The 17,971-nt window shown below is 36.6% G+C and overlaps 1 protein-coding gene across 23 annotated transcripts in view; it reads left to right on the forward strand.

Moving 5' to 3' along the window:
• Positions 1-17,971, forward strand: part of SLMAP (sarcolemma associated protein) — an 80,105-nt gene that overhangs the window by 39,294 nt on the left and 22,840 nt on the right. For 6 of the 23 annotated variants that reach the window (XM_021409115.1, XM_021409116.1, XM_021409114.1 and 3 more), the window contains 9 exons: positions 428-523; positions 835-906; positions 1,692-1,832; positions 3,498-3,635; positions 4,761-4,929; positions 5,013-5,063; positions 5,627-5,677; positions 9,628-9,690; positions 15,347-15,403. In XM_021409115.1, the coding sequence (XP_021264790.1) occupies positions 428-523; positions 835-906; positions 1,692-1,832; positions 3,498-3,635; positions 4,761-4,929; positions 5,013-5,063; positions 5,627-5,677; positions 9,628-9,690; positions 15,347-15,403 (838 nt within the window). Of the gene's footprint in view, positions 1-427; positions 524-834; positions 907-1,691; positions 1,833-3,497; positions 3,636-4,760; positions 4,930-5,012; positions 5,064-5,626; positions 5,678-9,627; positions 9,691-15,346; positions 15,404-16,723; positions 16,848-17,971 lie in introns of those variants that run through there. The other 17 variants (XM_021409123.1, XM_021409124.1, XM_021409118.1 and 14 more) reach the window with 14 other exon arrangements.

Raw genomic sequence — 17,971 nt, forward strand, 5'->3', positions numbered from 1 at the left:
TTTGTGACCTGATTTAGGGACTAGCAGCTCAGTGCATGGGAGCTGCCAAATCTGCCTTCTGGTGGGTACACTAAATTTATTGCCAAAATGAGTGACAAAAGTTTGGAGAGGATATTTTATTTCAAAGTCCTGGAATTAATAACTTGCTACTGTGTGCATTCTGCATGTGCAGTATATGCTTGAAAAGTTATCCTCTTCAGGAACCTGAGGTTGTAAGATAACATTTTCTAATTGAAACATCCAAATGAAAGAGTGAATGAATAAAACGCGATGGTTTTACTAAAGGTTTGAATATGTGTCAGTGTGTACTGCTCACGCTGATTTTTTTTTTCTTTAAATTCAGCATTATTTGGCATCTTTTCTGTTGCTTCTGTTTTTGAGTTGTGCTAGCAGAACTGACCAGTTGGCTCTCTTGGTCTCATCATAGGAAGCCTTACATCGGGAACAAATGTTGGAACAGAAGCTGGCAACCCTTCAGCGACTACTTGCTGTTACGCAAGAGGCTTCAGATACTAGTTGGCAGGTACCAGAAAGCATCCTTGCCCTTCATAGGCTGAAAGAATAGTGAAATATAAATGGTATCTATTGCTCTATAAATAACCTGGAAAGCAAACAAAAGAACAGAGTAAACAGCATATTGTGATTCTCAAACTGTGCAAAAGACGATGTTTAATAAGTTTAACGTACAGGTTGAAGTAACTTAATGATAAATACTCCAGTAATACGACTCTAAAGCAGGGCTACTGGAACTACTTAAAACACAGCGTTCTGTTGAAATGGTCTGTTTGTTTTGCCACAACTGATATTGATATGAAGGTGAAACTTCTCTTCTAGGCTTTAATAGATGAAGACAGGCTGCTATCAAGATTAGAGGTTATGGGAAATCAATTACAAGCATGTTCAAAGGTAAGTCATTCATTTAGTAGAACTTCATACTAGAATACTGAAAGATAGCTCTTCTGAAGTATTTTGAAATGAGGCGCTTAAGAAAGCAGTTGGAACACAAACTTCCTCGTATGGGGCTGTGCTGTGCAGTTTTGATAATCTGATTAGCTTGAAAATTGTAGGGCTGTTCTGTATTTCATGGAATAATTTTAAATTTAGATAAATGGCTATCTGTCAGCATTTTTTGAGCCCAAGCTGATTTTTTTTTCATATATAGAAAAGGAATTTGTGATCAATGAGAAGCGACCAGTCTGTCAGCCCTGTTTTCTTTTCAAATACAGATTTGAAAAAAGGCATTATGCATATGCTGCTATTCAGAAGCAAAGAACGCCCACACTTGAGTGTTATTCAGGCCACGTATGCCTTAATTATTTTTTTTCTTCCTCAGAACTACCTAGATGGTGGTAATTGTTTTGCAGGCCCTGTCTGAGGTCTTTCAAATGGGACCTCAAAGAGTTTGAGTTTGTGTAACAGTAGGTCTCCTTGGCTTGACACTATTTTGTGCCCCCCAAAATTAGTTTCGCTATAATCAAAGAATTGCAGATCACAGAATGTGTGCTGTTGTACATACAGGAGGTTTATACCATGACATATCAAGAATCCTTGTTCAGTGATTTACCTGCAACATTTTCTCGTCTACCAGCAGCTGCAGAACATTTTGGAATAGAACAGATGTTAGCACAGTCTCACATATTTAATCAGCAAAATGTTAATTTATATTCTTTCTATTTGAATTGCATGTCCAGAATCAAACAGAAGACAGCATACGAAAAGAACTTATAGCATTACAAGAAGACAAACACAACTATGAGACAACAGCCAAAGAGTCCCTGAGGCGGGTCCTACAGGAGAAAATTGAAGTGGTCAGAAAGCTGTCTGAAGTGGAGGTACTGGAGTTTCATAGCTAGTTTGCTGGAAATACAGAAATAGTTGCAGCTGCTGCCACTTAGATGAATGTTTGTTGCCTGTAACAGGCCAACACCTGTCGTATTGTGGCACTCGCAGTATATTAAATAGCATTATTTCTCAGATGCTAATCTTACTTAAGCTGTTAACGGGGATTTGTTCTTTAAACTCCTCTTTTCCCCCCCACGCTTCAAAAACATTAAGCTTTCTTAACATATTTAGTATGACTGGGAAATAAGTGAGGGTGAATATAACACATGCTTTAGAAAAATAGCTATTAGACCTTGTTTAAACCATAAAAATCATGGAAATGTAAGCTTTGCTCAAAGTATGCTTAAGAATGAGCTTTTAAGATTACAGTGTGTTGGATGCTTTCTTTAAAAAAGATTTCTGTCCCTATTATAGCTCTCATTGCTATCTTTTCCACTGTCATTTTCACTTCCAATTCTTATTTGCTGTGATCCCTTAGGTCAAGAAATGTCCTAAGACTTGATTATTACGTTCATGAAGTGTTTACCCACTTCATGCTTTATAGAGAATGCAGTGTAGTTAGTGCTGTAGTAAGTAATCTTATGAGACTCAGTTAAATACTCCTTTGTATATTGTAATAGCTATTGACAGGTTTGTTAATGGTTGGAGTTCCACGTTTACTTGTGGCTTTCTCCTCCTTTCCAATCCTGTACTGAGAAAAGAATGCTCTGACTCTTCTATTACTCTTTTTCCTCTTTAATTTGACTCTTGGTGGAGAAATACTAATTTAACCTCAGTAGGGCGTTTGCTTGCATGCTCACTACCACATACTTTCTGCTCCACGCAGAAAAATTATTGGTTCCTGGTTGGAAGTTGTGCTTTAATTATTAAATAATGTAGTGCAAAATGCACCTTTAGTTAAATTGTGGTTTTAGACTGTTACAGCGGTGAGGAAGGAGTACTAAGTTAGAGCTTGTTACCAAGAAATACAAGTACTTTTTTGTTTACTGTCTGTAACACGACACAAATGAGGAAACAGATCTTGAGTAATGAGGAGGAAACTCTATATGCCATTTAGCTATGCTGCTGGCACCAGCTGATGGCAACTTGTACTGGAGCATTCCTTGCCTACTGAAGACCAAGCTGCCTCTTGAGTAAAGGGCATCTTAGCTGAGATGTCTGCGCGCATCATGGTGTTCAGAAAACAGTTTAGAAAGCTTCCTTGGAGCCATCTGACTTATGATAAATCTTTATTTTTTCATGGATAAAAGGTGTGGTGAAGTATTATTGCATAAAAAAATCTGTAAAACTTCAAGAATTCCTTGTAAATAACATAGAAGAGAATGAGGGAAACGAATCACACATTTCAGTTCTTTGTTCCCATCAGTCTTAATTACTTTCATAGCCTCATTTGGCTTTGAGGTGTGTTGTTTTTTTTCCCATGCATGAAGCCTTCTGCGCATAAGTTCTATTAAGTAGATGATTACAAAGACTAGCATTTTTTGCCAGTACTTGATTTATTGTGTTTAGACTTGATGTTTAGGAGCAAAACAGTATGAAAGTAAATGTGTTAAGTTGCATGTATTGTTTTGAGGGGAAATGTAGATCAGCTGGAATGTTTGGTGGTTTATAGTCTCAAATTTTTGCATTTGTTGCATACTAATTTTCTCTTACAGCGGAGTTTAAGTAATACAGAAGATGAATGTACTCACCTGAAAGAAATGAATGAGCGGACTCAGGAAGAATTAAGAGAATTAGCTAATAAGTACAATGGAGCTGTAAATGAAATTAAAGATCTTTCTGACAAGCTAAAGGTAATGACAGAACTTTATTAGACTTTTGGTGATGTTGTAATGCATGGAAAAAGATTACATTTCTAATGCAGCAATCAAGTAAGGGTTAAGAAACTATTTAAGCAACAGGTAGATGAAAGAAAGATGTATATTGTTATTATTTTGCTTTACATTTAATGTGCCTGAAAGTGTCATAATTTAAATTGTTAAAATTTCCCTTTTTCATTCACTTCTAAAATTACTGTATTTTTGGAGCTGCAGTTTGTTTTTAATATAAAACTACATAATGGATGAAATTTCACATTCAGCTGCTTTTATATAAACAAATAACTTATTTGCATTTCGCATTGCCACTTAGTGCAGTTACAAGCACAAATGGCCAACCACTGTAACATTACGGCTCAGCTCCTGGGTGGAAAGGAGCATGATGTCAGATTTATTATTAAATCAAAGTTCTAGTTACATTAATATTTTAATGTCCTTTATGCTGGAGAACAAAATGATGACAGTACGATAAGTATGATAAAGCTTGTTCCCAAAAAGACTGCCATTGAGGTTAGTAGATGATATTGAGGAGGAAGGTGGTAGTGTTCAGTTTTTGAGACAGTTGCATTTGTCCTGCATACAGGAATTTAGATTCTTTTAGCCTTAGCTCAGCATCTCAGAAGACTTCTCTTTCCAAATTAAATGTTATGTTGCTGGTCTTAAGGTCCTCAGTTTTGAAGTTAACAATTAATCATTGTTGGTGACGAGTTTACACAGAACGATCGAAATTGAAGCTTATTACCTAGCTTTGCAGGGAGGAGAATCTATGAAATACATCATGAAATCCAACAAGGAAAAAGCTGTGGCTTTCAATAGAGTTCATCTGTGTAGTGTAAATTCAGCTCATAAGGGCTTTGGAATTTGGCTGATGGTTTGAGATGGGAGACTTTAGGTATTTCTAAGCTCTCAGGTCCTTAGAGTGTTCTGTTGATGTTTGGAGATTCTATCTTTAATTTTGCCTACAGTGAAATGGTATTGTTTGTGTTTTCTCCGTCTCACTACCAAAGTAAGTTACTTTAGTACATTCAGTTATATGAAACAAGGAAATCTACACTTCAGGATGTTAACTTTCATTTGTTTGGGGATTTTTCTTTTGAGCAGGTAGCAGAAGGAAAACAAGAAGAAATTCAACAGAAAGGACTGGCTGAGAAAAAGGAATTGCAGCATAAAATAGATGAAATGGAAGAGAGAGAGCAAGAGCTTCAAGCAAAAATAGAAGCTTTGCAGGCTGATAATGACTTCACCAATGAGCGGCTAACTGCTTTACAAGGTTAGTCACTAGTGGGGGAAAAATAATTAATTTGTTACTCTTTTAATCTGTGAAATACCTTTTTCTTGGAATTCTGTTTGCAGTACGGTTAGAACATCTTCAAGAGAAAACTCTTAAAGAACACAACAGCTTAGGTAGGTGTGATCAGTTTCTTGTTTAAAGCTGGTTTCCAGATTATTTCTCTTCAATTCCTTTTGTTTTAATAATTATGTAATGTAGGTGTCTGGCAATAGAGTAACGTGTTTACTAGTAAGCCAGTACTTACGCTGTTTGACTGCTTGTTAATGATAGAGAAGAAATATGTGACCGCAGCAGAGTGCCAGCAGAGGGCACTGCTGCTGTGCGTGTTCACACCTCGGGTTTTTGCTCAATTCAGAGCTTTTCTTGGTTCCCAGCCCCTTATCGACCACTCAGAAAAAGATACTGGTTTGTTGTCATGTTATTTTTTAAATATATATGTAATGGACAGTAATTCTTTGGATGATAGTAACTTCTTATGTGTTGAACGGTTGGAAACATGATCTGTCCTGTAGAAAAACACATCGAATTTTGCCTGTTTTGTTTGATTAATCTAATCTAGATAGTCAGAGGAAATATTATGAAAAGCCATTTGCATTTCACAGTGCTGTATTTATAAAGAAACAAAACCCAAAACATTTTGCTTGATTCTAGAAATAATACCCTTTCTTAATCCTAGGCATACAAGTTGATGACTTCATACCTAAAATTAATGGGAGCACAGAAAAAGGTAGTGTATCTCAAGGCTACCTTTTGTGTTACGGTTGATGTTTGAAGTTGAACAAATTCTTTTTGTTCTCTAAAGTTTTACTTGGATTAGTATTCCCTTAAAAAGGAAATAGAAGTTGCCCACTTCTCCAGCCTTTTTTGTTGTTGTTGCTTAGGCTCTCAGTCTAGGTGTTTTTAGAAAGTTCTGTAAAATCCAAGGAGCCAAACTTGGAAGTCAACCTGTTCTATTTTTTTTTTTATTTTTTTAAATGGATTTTTACTGGAATCAGTGGGAACCTTGTGAATGGTGTCAAACTTGTGACACAAAGTGGAAAACCTTCATTAACTATCTTCCTCTTTATTTTCTTGCAACACAGACTTATACCATTTTTCTATTAAATTGGTTATGGTAAGTAAAGCCAGCAAAAAATATATTTTTGCTGTCTATGTTGTATGAAAAATGCAAGTAAGCGACATACCAGTAGTGGAAACTAACTTTAAAACTTCTTTAAAACTTGAGAGTGTCTTTCTAGCAAACAGGAACTAATACACACTAACTTTTTTTTCTTAAAGACAAAGTACTTTAAGCTAGATTTTTTTTTAACCTATGACTTAACATACACTTGAGGTTTTTTTGAATAAAGTTCATTAAAAATCTGCCAATTTTTTCATATAAGAAATGATTTCTATTCTCTAAACTGTTCCGTTAAGATGGATTTGCTGCCTTTAGTTTATTTACATTTTTTTTCCTTGATGTAACTTCCTTGAGCATTTGCTGTGTATACTGAAGCCTCTGAGGACTGGTGGTGGTATTAGGATGGTTGGGACGCTTACATAGGGAACTCGTGGTTCCAACTCTTACTGTGTTTAAGGATGACCGTATACATTTTTTTTGAAACAATTTAAAACCTATCTCTGCTCAAATTTTTAGATTTTAATTTATTTTCTTTGTATTATAAATGAAGGACTTTTTAATTAGGGAGAGTACTATCAAAATGAAATCATGGCATAACCTCGTGTCGATTTCTTATTTGGAGCACGAGAGAGATGTTAAACACTGGCAGGAACTGTACAAATACTCTCCTTAATCTAAGTGCTGGTTCTCCCTTTCTCTTAGTATTGTTCCATCTTGCTGGCCTGTAAGTGTAGATTGGTGATACTCATCTTGCTTGATAGAATGGTTAAGAAATAAACATACCTTTTTTTTTTTAAAATTTTCCACCCTGGGAAATAATTAACGTTACCAAGCAGAACTGAAGCACTGTGTAAAGACACTGATTCTTCATTCTAATCATGTGAACTGTAAGACTTTGTAAATTAGATTGTTAGAAGTTTTTGGAAAATCCTGCAGTGCTGTGAACAGCATTAGACTATGATGTGACTATCACGAATTCCAATGTACCATTCTCTTAATTTTTTCAAATTTAAAAAAAAAATTTCAAAATTTAAGAAGCAACCTTCTTTGATTTATTGTGAATCACATAAGAATCATCTGGATGAGTGCATGAAAACACATATTCCTTCTTCCCGTGAGTTAACAGGAGGGCAAACACTTGTGCTTAGGAATGTTAGGAGGTTGTCTGCCGCTTTCTTTTTCTTTGACATTGAACTGTTCATTCATCGTATGTGTGTATGAAGTCTGTCACCTTTTTCTCCCATGTATCTGCCATAATGTTATTTTATTCTATGGATTAGCTTAGCTTTCCATATTTTGCATTGTACCATGTTCTTCTGCACATCTCTGCTATACTGAGCCCATCCACGTTTCTCTGACTTTGTAGAGCTTGCTGGCTTGTGTTCTTTTCATGACAGAATGTGTCTGTCTTTATCCTCCTGTTCTTTATCCAGTCATCATACAATGACAGATGGGCAGAATTTTTTTTCTGCCAGATTTTGGTTTTTGCCTTCTTGAGAGCAGCAGGAAACAGTTACTGTGTTTTGCTGAGTAGTCTTGAGTTATTTTAGAACTTAGAATTTGGGGCTTATAATGTAGATTCAGCTGCTTCTGCAGTGAGGGAGTTTGTGGATGTTTTTGTACCAAATAGACTTTAAGGGGGAAAAAATGGCTTCCTCTGCTTCTACACGATTACTCTATTACCCTCCTTTATCACTGAATGCTAATGACCAGAAAACTAGAAACAATATTTTTTTTTTTCTTGAAATGTTGATGTGCTGCAGAGGAAGAAGGCAAAACTGTATAAACTTGATATGCTTTATAATGTTCCTTTTGTCTCTCTGTCTTTCAAAACTTCAGGTCCAGCCCACAAGGTATACTTAGAAATATACTTAAAGTGTTGCAGTAACAAGGATTTTACATGAGTTTTTAATTTTGTGCACTGCCACAAATTAAAAAAAAAAAAAAAAAAAAAAGCCCTACACTGTATAGGGAAACTGAGAGCCATCTTACCTTATAGTATGTCTGGAGTCATAACAAGGTGCTTTAAGGTGTTGATGGTTAGGTGTTTGTTTTCTCTCATTTCACAGGTAGAAATTCTGATACAGAAGAGAAAACTTTCTTAGGCATAAAGCCACTGACAAAGGGTGTTCAGAACTGAGTTCTTTCAGTCAGTTGTATGTTTCACAGGGGGTTCCACCATGTCTGGTTTTCCTATGTCAATTCTTTGTGAGCCATATCTTGAATACAGAAAGGTACAAAAAAAGCTTGTATGCAGTCGCTTAGAAGAGTAGCTTGTAGAAAATATAAAAATAAATAATTTAAAGATGGAAAACAGATGTTACAGTCATAGTGCTGTATTTGAAAAGCCTTGTATTTACAAATTAGAAAAAATCACACTCATTGAAGTGATTTTCAAGTACAGTAAAGGTTAATATTACATCATTGCTCTTAAGGGCTAGGCTGCTGATAGCTGGAGCTAATGATTGAGCACATTTGTTAAAAAGTAACGCGCTTTGCTAGTTTGTGTACAAAATTTAAAAAAAAAAAACAAAAACATTTTCTCTTTAGGTTGCTAGGCTCTTGAAGCCAAAGGATTTTGAGGTTCTTCAGAATGGAAGTGTTAGCATTATTTTAGTTGAAGAGACATCAGGTTCTGATGGACTTGGGAGCTGACCGGAGTCTCATAGAAAGATTTGGGAAAAAATGGGAATTGAGTCCAATTTTAGAATCTTCGGTTCAGAATTTTCTCCTTTCAAAACCTGCCATTTCAATGCAGTGAAACCTCTTAAAAGGTGAAGAGAGAGATTCAGCAACAGTTAAATATCTTTGCATTTCAGGAGAGTATCCAGTATGGAAGAATAAACATAAAGACTAAAGAAAAACTTAATAAATACCCTTTTAAAACTAAGAATAAAATGCCAGAGAATATAGGTTAAATACATGCTCCTTGTCTCTTCAGCGCTTGGATTTGGTATTTGCCGATTATTCACGTCTCATTCGGAACTTACGGATGGCTACCAGAGATGGTTCTATGGAGTTGCATGTTTCAATTATGTATCATCCTATGGATTCTAAATTTATTATAATTTAAATACCATTCATGTGTTAATCTTTTTGCCAAAAATTCTGGTTGTTAATGGAAATTTAGTGGAAGTCCTTTGTCACCACCTAATGTGAAGGAGCAATACTCTGAATGCCAAATGCAGGATGTTTGGATTTCTGTCATTTGTTCCTACTGAATTTGTTACGTAGCAAAATTCTATCAGCTTCTGCTGAGGTAAGGAGTTTTTTGTTGTGGAAAGCTTGTAGATTTTAGTATTTAAAAGTACTCTTTGGAAAATGCAGTCAGAAAGGGCTTTTTCTTCTGATCAGATCAAAAGAGTAATCTGCATTCTAATTTCTCCCCATCAGACGTATTTCAATCAGGTGTTGTCTGCTTGTGTAGTAACCCAGACTTCAACAGTTAACTGTAAATGTGCAGTGACAAATATTGTTCGTATGCCTTTCAAATTTTTTGTTGCATCAACCTGAAAATGATAAGAAGATGTAAACTGAAGTGTTTCTTTCTTTACTAGAGCACTTTCTTTCAAAGAGTGGAGGGGACTGCACTTTTATTCATCAGTTCATAGAATGTCAGAGTGAGTACAAGAGTGTTCATCACATTCACTTTAAAAACAACAGAAAATTCAGAAAAGGTGGTTAAAACCCAGAATTTGTCACTACTGTTCAGTATGTCTGTAGTAGCAGAGAATTGAGGCCTTGTGGTATTAAGCAGATGCCTGTAGTAGCAAAAGGATATCTTTGCTTTGGAAGCATCTTTGTTGTGGAAATGATGATCACATTGTCTTTGCATACAAGTTAGTCATTCTTTTCCTCTGACCAGTAACGAGGTGGTAATGCTGCCACGTGATGTTTAAAACAGTGTAAGTTTTCGTCTGTGTTACAAATTAAGAAGTTGAAAGCCTAACAGTGGCAGTTTAAGCAAACACCACGGGTTGCAGTGGGCCAGGGATGAGGTAATGATGCCTCTTCTCAGTTTTACTGTGTAATTTATCTGATATTCAAACGTTTTTACATATTTTTCTAATTAGTGGTTAAAAAGAACAAAAAGGAAAAATTTAAGACTTGAATTTTTATGTGGAAATTTAAGAGCTTCTTTTAATGAAAATAGATTGTAATTATGCAATGCCAATCTTTAGAAAGATTTATTGCTCTGGAATGAGAAACTTGTTTTTCAAAGCAAATGGGTTTTGAAAATGAGTAATGAAGCAGCGCAGCCTGCGTATCCGTAATTAAAGAAAAGCTTCAGATGTTAATACTTGCTCTCTGGTTGGAGAGAAATACTGTTAGGATACAAAGAAAGTGCAGTTTAACTTCAAAGAAAACCCCTTGGTAGCATGAAGGAATTATTTTTCCACTTCAGACTGATAATTTCTGTAAGCTGTGGAGTTGAACAAAAATAAGACAGTACCTTTTTGACATTGGGCTCTTTTTCTCCTTTAAATTTCAATAGGGGAATGTAACAATTTTAAAATTCAGAAAAGTCTCCTGAATCGTCTTTATTCATTACATGAAACAAACTGAAGCTCAAAGTTTGTTTTTTTGGTCTACAGTGAAAAAAGGCTATACCGAGTGATGTTCAAATAGGACCTGGTTGACCGTTCTCATTGTTTGGGCGTTAGCAAAACTTGTAGTAGTGCACCAGCTTTGCAAAGTAAATGTTACCAATCTTGTCCCTATGGAGAGGGAGAAGCCACCATCACCATTTAGTAAAAGATTTTAATGCATGCTTGAAGTAAAAGATACTAAATTGGAGGTCAGTTTTGTATGCCTGCCTTGTCTTGAGGGGTTGAAAGCTAGAGAAAAGAAAGGATTCAGTATTCTGCATTTTTATGGTAGAATAGCTTTTTACTATGAAATATGAGAGATTCAGAGCCAGCAGCTGATGTGTTTGTTCCTGGACTAAAGGTTTACCTTTTCCAAATTCACACATATTTGGTCATTCCCCACAAAATCATGAGGTTAAAAAAAACTTTTGGGCCTGTTATTTTTAATTCTGTATGTGAAAGCTACCCTCTGGTCCTGCTGCTGCAGCGGTGAAGGTGGGTAGCTAACAGGGGTCATTAGAGTGAGGCTCTAAGATAGGCTGCAAATATTGAAGTGTAGAACAGTATCACAAAGATTGGCAGTATGGAGGAGGAATGTGTTGTTTGCCATACTGTACTAAGCTTCCCCCTCCTAATGTTTATGTATTCCTTAGGAAAGGAGCAGGTTTATTAATAAAACAAGATTCTGAAAATGGAAGTTGCTTATTTAAGTAGTTTTATGTAGGGTTTGCTGTTTCATCATAGAAGCAGCGGCATATGAAAACTATAGGATTTACAAACTGTAAGAGAAATCTAAAAAGAAAGGAGACAGCCATGATGCAGTTTGTTGAGGTTCTGACTTCTGCTGGGGCTAAGAAGAGAGTGTGGGTATCTGTAATTGTGGGGAAGAAGCAGTTAAATCAGAAGAGCATGAGCAGCAGAATGAAGAAAAATGCCTTGAGTCAAGGAAATACAAGTATGTAAGGTAGCATGAGAAGGAGAATTAAATGACCAAATAATCTAATATTCTGAGTAAACATCTGCTCCAGAGATATAAGGCAGTTGAAAGTGCGTATCAGTTGACAGCGGTCAAGATGTCTCAAGATACTCCAGCTAAGTTGTTTTTTTTGGTGGGAAAGAAACAGCAAGACTCTAAAATCTTAGTTGCAGCGCAGCACTGGTGCTTAACTTTTTTAGATGCTGGCTTTTTTCATGTTTTGTTTTTTTTGAATTTTCTTAATAGAGCAGGCCTCACATCATCATCCAGTAACTCTTCTTGCTCTACAAAATCTGAAAGGTTATGAAATGATGTTCTGAATGATCAGAGAAGCGTGCTGCTTTCTGATCATTACATCCAGCTCACTCGTTGCTCATTTCATAACTTTTTAAAGTAACCACTGGTGAAATCCAGTGACGTCAACAGCAAAAAAAAAAAAGCTTCTTTCTTCTAATTAGTACAGGGCATGAGTTATTGCCAAATGTGATCATGATTAATAGACAAAAGAGAGAGTCAGTGCTGTGCCAGTATTCTATCTTCTGCTTCTATTTAACTTTTCCTTGTGACCTTATTTTTTTCATTTGATGATTTTACATTTATGATTTTAAATGCAAGTTAATTTTTTGCCATTTTACTAAGCCTGTTCTTGCATTTTTAAATTCTTTTTACTATTCTACTTATATAAGATGGAGTAGGTTTTTGGTAGATTGAGGGACTGCTTTCAACTTCTCACGCCCACGGGTCATAAATCCATCAGAAATAAGAGCTGTTCAGTATAACTTTTTTCAGATGGTTTGAAATCAGTGCTGAGGACCAGGTTTCCTTTAATTGGTCTTCAAAACTGGCTTCCTTGAAAGATTAATTTGATACTAAAACACAAATATATTGAGAGAGGGGGCATTTATTTAAATAATCATGTAATGTCAAAATATCTTGAAAATCAAATTACACACAGTAATAGCAACCTGAATCTAAAGGGGATTTCTTAAGTTTAAATGGGAGGAATTCACTTAAAGATGGAATACAATGCTTAACCTCAAATAAATTATTTCAATAAATTTTTTTTTATTATTATGCGTATCAGCAACTCTTTGATTTTTGGTAAGTAATTTCTGGATGACTTAAAAAATCAAAAGCATTTATTCCAGAAGTTAAAGCTAGGATCCTCACCCTTTTTATTTTTTGGTAACCAAAAATGCATATCTCGATTCAGGTGAAATCTAGGTTTTTTTTTTTAATGATCAAGTTTATGAAGTTTTTTTTAAATAGTAATGCGGAAAGATGCAGATATGTGAGGAAAAAAGGTGTGAAGATACAGGTATACTGACTTTAACTTTGAATTTCTGATTGTCATCTGGATTCTGCTGTCTTTAGTAACTGGGGAGGTCAGAATACAGAATAGCAGTATAAGATGCTATTTAGTTTAATGATGTCATTATCAAATTTTGGATCACCTATGAGAGGTGTCAGCCACCAAGTGGAAAATGCTTTCTGTACCACCCTTGGGTCACGCTGTATAAGGGGACTTCAGTGTTATTGCTGGTCTAGTGTTGGGAAGATAACTTTTGTACAAATACTGAAATTAAAACTGCCACAGTAGACATCAGAAAACATTAAACCACTGTGAAAAAAGAAAATATCATCTTAAAATCTGCAGATTTTTTCTTTAGACACAGAAATGGACAATTATTAAAAATGTAAAGAGCTGCTGCTGAAGTTCAAAGAGTTTGGGAAAGCAGTGGGGTTAAGAAGACTATTTGTTCTGTGTTACAGTTATTCTGATTTTAACAGAACAATGCAAAGACTTCAGGATCTGTCAGTTCATAAAGGCAAATTTTCTTCTGTAAACTGATTATAGAAGTGTATCTTAAGCTAACCACCCCGCATATAGATAGATGATCAGCCCTTGAGATCAAGCAATTGATGGCTACTTTGAGTGCAGTGTTTTTATATTCTGTTTATTTTTTCAGACGTAAAGGCAGAATTCCTCAGTATCTTTTTTGCTGCATTCCTAGTGTGACCCTGCTCTTCCAGCCTCAGCTGAGTCCTGGAAAAGCCACACACAAAGGCTTTTCTCTAGATATATATTTTTTAGGGGTTATGAAACCATTGAGTCACCCTTCACTTGTGGCTGCAGAAGCTTGGTGCCTGATGTTGTCTCCCCAGGCTCAGGGTCTCTCAGCTCTGACAAATGTGAGTTGGATGACAAGTTATCTCCTGCAGTCAGCTGAGACCTGAATTCAATCCTGAAAATATGGAGCACAGTTCTTTGATTTTCTGAAACAATATTTATGAAATCTTGTAAAAATGCAGGACAGTATTTGCAGCCAAGAATAGATGGAGGATCTATCTCTTACAGACTAGTTCGTTTGCTTGGGGAGACAGGAATGGAATGGGACAGGCTTCTAGCCATGCAAACACTTCTTCAGAGCTCAGGTTTTTATGCCTGAGAGCTTGTCCTTTTCCATCCATGGCTGGAAAAGCTGTCTCCAGTCAGCCCTTGGCCTGTCGCTGTCCTTAGCTTGCCATGGGCACAGTAACATGCTGTCAGAGGAACACAGAGACTTCTTAATCTTCAGAGCTCCTTGAAGCTCAGAATGCCAACTGAGCTCGCTATTTTTTTAATTTAAAAAAAAAGAGAAGGATTTGATGCCCTTCAGCTTGTTCAGTCTGGCCTCCTGTGCACGCTGTCCATCCTGTCTTCTCTGAGTCTTGGTTACCTGCTGTGAGCACTCAACTCAGCTCTGCCACGCTGTCAGGGATCCAGCAGCTGCAAGCCCGGTGTTCCACTGGCTGTTAGCAGCCCTTGGAAGTGCGTTCAGCTGCCTGAAGCATAACATTTACTGCATTGTCACTGATGATACAATCTGTGGGATATGTGACCCTCGCTCATCTTGCATGTTGGCATCACCTCACTGATTGTGAAGAAACTTAAAATAATGAAATCTCGTTACAAGAAAGAAGTTAATTGCTGGTTCCGTAGTCCTTCTGGTGTCTTTGATAAATCCAAACCTATTCTTTGCTTGGTCTTACTGTTTGCCTTCGTGTGCTTGCTGAAGTAGGAAGTTGTTAGCAGTCCAGTCTCAAACTCCGTTCTTAGACCTGACGTACATGGTTAGACTTCCCTGCCAGTGCCATGCAAGCTCACATTTGGGAACCTGACTGTGGCATGTGTGCAGCTTCTTGAGAATTTGTTCTGCGCTCTGAATGTTTTAAACTAAGAAAGGCCATTGCTGTGTACCTCATGGGCGGTGATGAAGCAGTTGTGATGTGGGGGTGGCTTCTCAGTTGCTCTCACTACGGTGTATTTCTAGGTTTCTGCTGTATTTGGTGGGTGTTCATTTCAAGCAAACAGCTTGCAGAATTCTTATTTTTGAAAATTTTAAATTGGTGGTATTTACTATTTTTTGCTGTCAGATTGGGGAAAAAAAGTTCATTTAACAAACAATTGCAACTTTTCATCAGTGAACTGAAAATAATGTAAGTTAATAAATTGCAGAGGACATAATTATGTACTTTATCACAACGTTCCACTAGGTTTGAGTGCTTTGTTTCATTATTCCATGCCAGAATAAAGTTGTTGTTCAAGCCTGAGTAGTAAGTAATACTATCAGCTTTTAATTTGGTCATGGAATGTAGTCTACATAGATGTGTGCAGGGAAAAGCTTGCTTAATTTGAGCTTGGAAAGTAACACTTATTTTGTTTGGCAGACAAGATCATAGATGAAGGACATCTAACCAAAGTGGAAGAAACAAAGCTTTTGAAAGGTTAGATTTATGGATTATTTAAGTGTTTTGAAGCATGGTTTTTATGTGACTTTAATGCGTGTTCTCTGTTAGACTGGCTGTTTGTTTTGTTCAATGTTCATGTAAGAAAAGCAATCAATGAAAGGGGAGCTATGTTGTGTACTGACTTCAAATACTGTTGTAGAGGAAAAAGGTTTAAAGGAAATGGTTTTTGAAGATTGCATTAAATTCTAGTCTTGACTGAGTTCTTACCAGAATGTACTTTTTTGGGGAAAAAATCGAAAGTATAATACATATATTTTTTGCAAATTGATTAAAATCTCTTGTGCCTGCTTAAATTTAAACTTGTTGTAATTATAGGAGGAAAGAGAAATAATGCTTAGTCTGACTTCAACTGTAAATGAAAGTGTATTTCAATTTGACATTTGTAACTTACCCCCTCGTAGTTATTTTAGAACGACTAACCTCCTAAACTTGCCTTTCACAAGTAAAATGCAAACATGCATCTCCAACTTCTTTTTAGTATAAAGCAAGCGAAATACGAAGATTTAATCTGACAAAATTTATCTTGCCAAGAAACAGTGATCTTTATCTTGCAGCATCAAAACTGCAAAAAGAGGTTTTGGCGTATGTAGGTCAATATTTCCTGTGTGTCTAATAATGTAAAGTTGGACTTGCAGGCTGACTCCGCTTCTGTAGCTTTTTATTAATGTCTAGACATACTAACTCATTTCCTTACTCTTTGTCCTTCTGCAAAGTGTTACTGCATTGAATAAACGTTAGCTTGTCTAAAGTTCTGGCGGTTTAGAGACTTTTCACCTTCTGTATGAAACTGCACCTTTAATTTGTTGCTGTAGGTGTTCAAGATATAGACAACGTGCCATATTTGGCAAAAGAATGCATACAATAACTGTAACTTAACACTTGCATGCCAGTTAACTTGCAGTACCATGAGCTATTTTTAGTGTTTGCTAATGTATTTGAACTCTTCAAGTAGGTATGATGTCAACACATTTTAATATACTTCATCGTTTTGGCTATATTTATTCAGCTTAGTTTTATTATGGGAAATAGAAACAACTGCTGTGAAATAATACGGTGCAGGAATGAGTTTTGTGCCTAAGACTGTGGTTCCAGAATAGGAAGCGGGGTTCTAAACCATTTGTCTTTTTTACTTCTGCTGTTTCTGACATTTATATTTGCATGTCTTTCCTCTGGTGCCTGGATCAGGGTGTGAGGGAAAGCAGGGGGAGGGGAGGCATTGTACCTGAGAGCAAGTGGGAGGGGAGCATGGGAGGGAGCAGGGGGGGAGAGAATTAATTTAGGGTTTGTAGCTCACAGTGCTCCACTTAGCACAGAACAAGGAAGCTGTGTCCATGTATGACCTGATATGGTAAGGTTAGTTGGATGCAGATACTGCTCAGCTTTTGCACTCCCGGACTGGCCACTAAGACAAACAGCATGGGTGAGGCTTTCAGGATATACTTTTCTTTATACCTAAGGTTTAAATTTTTTTTTTTACGGTTTTCATGGCAGTCTTGTGGGTTTAATTCTATTTGATGCATGTAAAGCGCTTTGTGTTGTGACGTCTTCAGAACTTGTTTTTAGGGAATAACACTTTTAAACTGGGGAATTACTGTTTTCATTTAGCAAAGAACCACCCCAACCATCAAATTCCCTAACTGCTTCAGTGACTGTGAGCTTTGAAGTCAGCTGAAGGCATATGATTTATGTTTGGGAAAGCTGCCAGGCCTGAACCCCTAATGCACTGTGTGAGGGTGCTTTCCCCTTCTCCCTCTCCAGTGATTTCAGTCCTATTAAAATAGGAAGAGTCTGGCTCTTGATCGGCTGCTTTGCTTGTACTTGTCATCTTCAGTTTTGTTTAAAAGTTTGTGTTCTTTCTTTGTGGCACAAAGAAAGACTTTTCATGTTAGATAACAAAAATGGTTTCTTTCTGTTAACCTGTCATCTTGCTCGTTTCCCAGTGTTGCACGTTTTCATTTTTCGCTTCTTGTTCGTGGGGCATTCGGTTCCTTTTATTCTCTTGTTATTTGAAAAAGCAGTGCCCCCAGACTTCCTCGTAACTCCTGTGTTGCTGTGCGTTTTTTGCTTGGTGTCAGTTGTCTCTAACACTATTCACATAATACACCTTTTGTTCATTATTGTGCATCTTCCCTTCCTTGTCCTCCTCTGGCACTTTTTTTGCATCTACATTACCTATACGTGAAGAAATTGTGTTTGCTGTGCTTCTTCCACATATACAGGCATCAACTCCTACCATATATAATGTCGTAATTATGCCTTTAGTGTGTGTGTATGTGTTTCTTTACCTGGAACTTGATACTCAGAAGGAACATCTGTTAATGTGAGGCAGCAGTGCTGTCAGACCAAGGCTGGGTGGGTATAGTCAGCCAAGAAAGACTTCATTCTATTCAGCTTCCCTTGCTTGTTGGTGACATTGTTTATAGCTGTCAAACTTTCTTACATGAGTCACCTCACCTTCTGAAAATATGCTCCTCATTAAAAATTTCAAAGCAGTGAGAAAGCTGTGTGACTTCATTAAGCTGCATGTGATGACGTGGTGGGTTG

The sequence above is a fragment of the Numida meleagris genome, chromosome 11, assembly GCF_002078875.1.
Source record: "Numida meleagris isolate 19003 breed g44 Domestic line chromosome 11, NumMel1.0, whole genome shotgun sequence".
Taxonomy (NCBI): domain Eukaryota; kingdom Metazoa; phylum Chordata; class Aves; order Galliformes; family Numididae; genus Numida; species Numida meleagris.